This window comes from Octopus bimaculoides, chromosome 1 (assembly GCF_001194135.2).
Source record: "Octopus bimaculoides isolate UCB-OBI-ISO-001 chromosome 1, ASM119413v2, whole genome shotgun sequence".
Taxonomy (NCBI): Eukaryota; Metazoa; Mollusca; class Cephalopoda; order Octopoda; family Octopodidae; genus Octopus; species Octopus bimaculoides.
In genome coordinates this window covers 94322137-94328943 of record NC_068981.1, presented here as the reverse complement: position 1 = coordinate 94328943, position 6807 = coordinate 94322137, and the positions used below count along the sequence as shown (strand labels likewise).

The following is a 6807-nucleotide window of genomic DNA, read 5'->3' as shown; positions in this document are numbered from 1 at the left end:
CTCTCTCTCTCTCTCTCTCTCTCTCTCTCTCTTTCTCTTTCTCTCCCTCCCTCTCTCTTTCTCTCTCCCTCTCTCTCTCTCTGGCTTTCTCTCTCCCTTTCTCTCCCTCTCTCTCATCTCCCCCAATGTCCCTTCTCCTATCAAAGATTCTTTGTCTTGCAAGTTGCTCTGCCATTCCTGTTACCACATAAAAAGCATCCAGTCCACACTATAAAGTGGCTGGCATTTAGAAGGAAGGGCATCCAGCTGTAAAAACCATGCCAAAACTGACCTTGCCTGTGTTGGTGTCATGTAAAAAGCACTCAGTCCATTCTGTAGGGTGGTCAATATTTGGTTGGACATCCAGCATAAAAACCATGCCAAAACAGACACAGAAGTTTGGTGTAGTCCTCTGCTTGGCCAGCTCCTGTCAAATCGTCCAAACCATGCCAGCATAGTAAATGAATGTTAAAAGATGATGATGATGATTTCATTGAGGATTTAGGTCACATTGTTTCAGTGAAATACCACTGAATTTCAAACCTTAAGAAATATATATTGCCGTACCATATATAGATCTTCAAGACATATTTACAGCATTTTAAAATATTGAAGAATTTAAGCTGTTGCTACTTTACCACAAGTCAGCCTTGATCAAGAAGACTTATGATCAAAGGCAATCCAGTGACAACTATCTCATTTTTTGGTATATTTAGAACTCCATTGTACAATGTACCCATTTCAAGATAATTAGGTGTGATTTATAGAGGATTTGGCTGTTATTTCTTTCAAGTTGAATGATGACATACAAAACCCTTTGTTGGCTTATACATAAATTATTGATACAAGATCAGGATGTGGAGATACTAATGTTTTAAATTTTGACTGAATGAATGCATGTATGAGCAATAATATTCATAAAGTAATTTAACTTTTGAAGGGATCATAATTTTCAAAGCAAAGAAAGAAGGTGTACAGAATTTTAATTGATGATCGATATAATAATTTTCAGTTCTTATGAAGTATGAGGGATCTGAAAGAAATCTGCTCAGTCAAGTATACCCGTTCTGTGTTTCAAAGTTTGCATGAAGCTGTAAAATTAACTGAAAGTATTTTCGAGTTACTCATGCCAAACAAATCCTTCTTTTATTAGGTTTCTTTTTAAATTTTCATGAATATGTAGAATATTTTGTTAATATTCTAAATTTATGTTTCATCTGAAACCTTCCATATTTCATACATAATGCACAATCTCACACATAATAGTGCATAAAGGAGAAAACCTTAGATCAACAAATCAATTGCACCACATCTGTAGCTTAATATTATTTAATAGGAAACATGAAATAACATAACAATTATGTGACATAACAATTTTTACGGCCGTTTCTGCTTCCAACGTCATTCAGTGCCTACGAAAGAATTTCGAAAATAATATTCTTCATCTTCATAGGATATTTGGACTAGAACATGGAGCTTCATCAGAGTGAATAAAAAAGAAGCATCCAAAAGGAAGAAGGAATAGGAAAGAATACATGGCCTATAGAAGAAACCTGGAGGCCTAATTATATAAAAATCATACAATCTTCCATCATAGCCTACCGACTTCGAAGCCCTATGATGGAAGATTGTATGATTTTAATATATTAGGCCTCCAGACTTCTTCGATATGCTATGTTTTCTTTCCTATTCCCCTTTGTTTACTTTTTGGACACTTTTTTATTCACTCTGATGAAGCTCCATGTTCTAGTCCAAATATCCTATGAAGATGAAGAATATTATTTTATGCAATTCTTTCATAGGCACCGACTGACATTGGAAGCAGAAACAGCCGTAAGAATTGTTATGTCACATAATTGTTATGCTATGTCATGTTTTGTATTAAATATTAAGTTACAGATGTGGTCTGATTGACTTGTTGATCTGAGGTTTTCTCCATTTTCTAATTATCTAAATTTGATTCCTGATAAACTTTTGTTTACTCTGTTGTTACCTGTATTCTATGAGCATAGTATGCCTACATGCTCATGCCCACAGATAACACAGATAACTGATACCGATAGTAAATACGGATATTTTATCCCTTAGTTGGTTACTATAACTGCTAACTCTGCCTACCTATTATATATATATATATATACAAATTAAAAGGGTAAAGGATTATCAATTTATTAATTAATAAATCAATTAACAATTAACAATTTTTACCAAGCCCATCGGTATGAAAGCACCATTATTGGTGGAGAACTTATTTAAAAGCTCATATATATTTATAAATATAATTAAGGGATCAGCAAATATTTGCTTCACCATATACCGAAGTTAGCTGCTATTTCTGAACTTCGGTATATGGTGAAGCAAATATTTGCTGATCCCTTAATTATATTTATATATATATATATATATATATTTAAATCCAAAAAACGAAGAACAAACACAAAAAACAACGCAAGGACATGGTACATGTTAAGTATTAGCAGACGCTAAGGAAGGAAAGTAAGGTAGTTTTGTGTGTGTGTGTGTGTGTGTGTGTGTGTGTGTGTTATTTTTGTTTATTCTATAATCATTTTTAATTTCTTCCAGCAATTATATTCCTGGATACTGAAGAAATGGAAGATGAAGAAAATAGGAGATCAAAGAGAGAAACTAAACCCAAAATTCCAAAACACATAAAATATGAAATACGAATGAATGTTGATTATATACCAATGACTAGAAAACTGAGAGAACAGTAAGAACATTTGTTTAGATGCAGATTTATTTAACATTTTACGATTTTATTGTTTTCATCATCATTCTGATTATCATCACTATCAGCAGCAGCAACAGCAGCATTACTTTCATGTTTTGTGGGGAGGGTTTTCTATGATGACATGAGCTAGGTCAGTCTGCTGGATTATATATCTACGTCTTCCAAGAATACAACAAAAATTATCAAATTTCTATATCAATATAAACTGAAAATCCACATTGGTGGAAGTTGTCTGTTGGTAAGTACTAATGTTAGCATCAACTCTCTGAGAGTAAAATGTGATGCCAACTTAAGGTATATATATTTAATGGTGATTAAGAGAATGCTACTGATAAAGAGGATAACCACCACAAGATGAAAGGTAATTAAGTACAAAGTTATTAGAGATAGCAGAGCTATGAGTGATTTCAAGACCAGTTAATACAGTAGACAGGTGTTGTAATATCAATATTCAGAGAACTGTTTCAAGAATTGACTTAAGATTTGCATACTATTCTATAATTATAAAACAACATTGTGTTTACTGTTTGTCTATTTTTAAAAGAATACCTTAAGAAATGTGAAATCTTTTGTAGATACTGGAGGCCTCGTCCAGAAGACAATTTAGCAACTGAAATGAAATATCTGCAAGGATTTATCCAGCTCCAAGATATGATTGACAAAGCAATTATAGAGAGTCATATGGAAGAATTTGGAGCCAATGTTAGCATACCTGGAGTTCATTTGAAGCAATTCCCTTACCCCTGTCACATGAAGGACGAGTTAGTATTTATTTTGTTTTTTTTTGTTGTCATTATTTCAGTTTGTTTTTTTATATATATCTTAAGATTTTGATGCTTAGTGTAAAAGCTGTACTAATAACATATTATAAATCTAAAATCTTCATTCCCAGTACACATGGCTAGATCAAGATAAATACATGAAGATTTCAAATGTTCCATCAAAGAAAATTAATATTAGATCAGTCTTTTCTTTTCTTACTTTACAATACCTACAAGGAATAAGATCTTTTACATGGATATCAGGCAACATCATCACTAGCCACTTACCTGGCACACAGTTACCACTGCCTACCCACTTATCCAAGGTTTCTAATTGTATAGAGATAAAAATCTTCAAAATTCTTCAACAAGTTGTATGTTGTGGTTGCCCCCACAAAAAACAGTTCCATGTTGCAATTCAGATTAAAGCAGCAGAATATCTCAGTTCAAACTGACTTCAAATTTTAAACTTTTGGGGAGAATTTTGCCATGACAACTGTGCTTTAGACAAGGTTGCTGAAACAGTTTACTTTCCATTCAGAAGAAGGTCAAAAATGCTGCTTCATTAGAACCTATTTCTGCAAGTCACTATCTTAGACATTTGCTTTGTATGAAATTTTTCTTTTCAATCTGAACTATGAATATAATGAAAAAATACTGTTTTCTTTTAGATATCTGCATATTGTCAGTAGCTATTTGCTACCCATCATGATGACTCTGGCTTGGCTGGCATCACTTGGCTTAGGTATACGTAATATTGTACAAGATCGAGCTGAAGGACAAGAAGAAGTAAGTCATGTTGTTAAATATAGTCTATATAAGAGGACTTAGTTAAGTTTCTTATAAAATAGAATAAGTTTTTTATAAATTAAATTGTCATTAAGCAGTCCACTTAAAAAACATGGTTTTAAGTTCAATCACACAGTGCAGTACATTGGACAAGTATCTTCTACTATAGCCTCATGTCAATCAATGCTTTGTGAATGAATTTGGTAGATAGAAACTGTGTGAAAGTCCATCATATATACGTGGTGGGGAGTTTGTGTGTATGTATGTAAGTATCATTGTGTATGTGTTAGTTTGTTTACATTCCAATCATATAGTGGTTCAACAAAAAAAAACTGATAGAAGTACTGAACTTAAAATAAGTACTGAGGTTGATATGACCAACTAAACCCTTCATGATAGTACCCCACCATAACTACAGTCCAATGACTGAAACAAGTATAAGAATAAAAGAATAACACCATAAAGCAGTGATTCTTAACGTTTAGCACACTATAGGTGCATCATGTCGCCATATGAGTTTTCTCCCCAGTAGTAACAGGGCAGTAGCAGGGAAGACAATTCTAGAGAAAATGCAGTGTGCTAAAGGTTGAATATTTCTTCAGATCCCATTTTAGGAGAAGAAACATTTTCTTGCTCTTAACCCTATAAAATCTAATTCTGTAGTGCAATATTTTGGGATTAAATGGAAAAGAATCCTGCAACATCACAAAAACAAAATTTCTAGTGACCCTCTTTATATTATTGTTGTCATTTAGCTACAAATCAGTTCTGATTGTACTAACCTCAAAGGCTTTTAAGCCATAACCATCGTTCACACATAAGCATCTAGGACTTTATACACTTCCTTTTTTTAAGACAGTGGTATGTTATTTTAGAAAGATTTGACCACTGTTTCAAGCAGGACAAATATCCACATAGAAGCGCCCTTGTTAGCTCAATCAGTTTTGATTTCTCCCATGTCTAACAATTTCATACACACACACACATTCACTCAAGGGAAGACATGCGTGCCCAACATGTTATAGTATATGTCTCCCTTTTCCCATAAATAGTCACTTGAAAGGAAAGTATAAAATTAAAGAGTTATGTTATTCCATTGAAACACGACAGAAATGTATTAACTGCTTCAGATGCTGTCACATTATTCTTTTGTTCTAGTAGTCTAACAGTTGACAATAGATTTAACTCCCTTTTAATGATTATTAATTAATGGCAGTCCATGTTACAAGCAAAAGTGAAAAAAAAAACTGTTGGTGATATTTGCTTTTTTTAAAATCTTTTCCAGGCATTACGTGTTATGGGAATGTATGGAATCATCAGCTGGCTAGCATGGATGATTTCTACAATGATCATTATGGCTCTAGTGTGCATCGTTGTCATCTTCATTCTGCACTTTAGTACCATATTTATATTCAGCAACATACTTCTTATGTTCCTCTATTTCCTTACCTTCTGCTTTTCAACAGTCATGATGTGGTAAGTAATATTTTCTCAGTTTCTAATAACCACCACCACTTCTACTGCTCCTACTACTACTACTACTACTATTATAGTTTCTAGGCATTGATAATTAATTATGCCAAAATTGATCTAAATTAAAACCACCAAAGACCAATATAGACCCAATCCTCTCTGTGGTGGCAGAGACGATTCTGACCAGCTCCTGATTGGAATCACAATAGACATATAAATATACACTACTTTTTCATGTTTCAGTAATTTTCACTATATTCAACTATTTATTAACTGTGTTTGCCACCCCATAGAAGTTCCTTTTCTATTTCTAAGAATCAAAGCATGTAGATTTGAAAATCTTCCATCATTAGCCCAAACTTCCCCTAAATAGTTCAACAAACTACAAACAAAAGATGTAGAAAAATTTACTCAGAATCTAACTGCTTGCCTAATTTTTCTTTCATTAAATAGTAATGATAAAAGTGAAGAGATTAAAACTTGTAATTACTTACTCGACAACATAATTCTAAATTTGTACCTAAATATATTGTGTGCTGTATGAAGTCTTTAGAGATATTTACCTCTTTTCTTTTTATAGTTATATGGTCAGTTCATTCTTCAGCAATACAACTTTGGCAGTTCTCACTGGACTTATCTTTTACTTGCTTTCTTATATTCCATACATTGTTCTACAGTCTCTAAAAATAGAACTGAGCTTTTACCAAGTATTACTGGTTGTAAGTATAACTTAATAATTATTTTGATTGGAGATTTCTGCGGGACAACCTGTTGAAAGCCACCGACCAGATTTGTGGGTGGTGTAAGGTCCCCTCCCAACCCAGAGTAACGTGGTGGTGGAACAAGGAGGTAGACAGGGCTATTAGACAAAAGAAACAGGCTTGGAAGGACTGGAAGAACGGTGGTAGCAGGGAATTGTACCAATGTGCCAGAAGGGAGGCTAGGCGACAGGTTTATTTAGCCAGAGGGGAAGCAGATAAGGAAAGATTTGCCAATGTTCTGCGCCGTGAGGACCAAAGACTCGAGGTATTTCGTGTTGCAAGACAGTGTAGG

The 6807-nt window shown here is 33.7% G+C and overlaps 1 protein-coding gene across 1 annotated transcript in view; it reads left to right on the top strand.

The window, feature by feature from the left end:
• The window catches only part of LOC106873159 (uncharacterized), a 161723-nt gene that overhangs the window by 107586 nt on the left and 47330 nt on the right, over window positions 1-6807 (top strand). The window contains exons 63-67 of the mRNA XM_014920386.2: window positions 2563-2710; window positions 3307-3492; window positions 4164-4281; window positions 5567-5757; window positions 6335-6473. Of these exons, the coding sequence (XP_014775872.1) occupies window positions 2563-2710; window positions 3307-3492; window positions 4164-4281; window positions 5567-5757; window positions 6335-6473 (782 nt within the window). The remainder of the gene's footprint in view (window positions 1-2562; window positions 2711-3306; window positions 3493-4163; window positions 4282-5566; window positions 5758-6334; window positions 6474-6807) is intronic.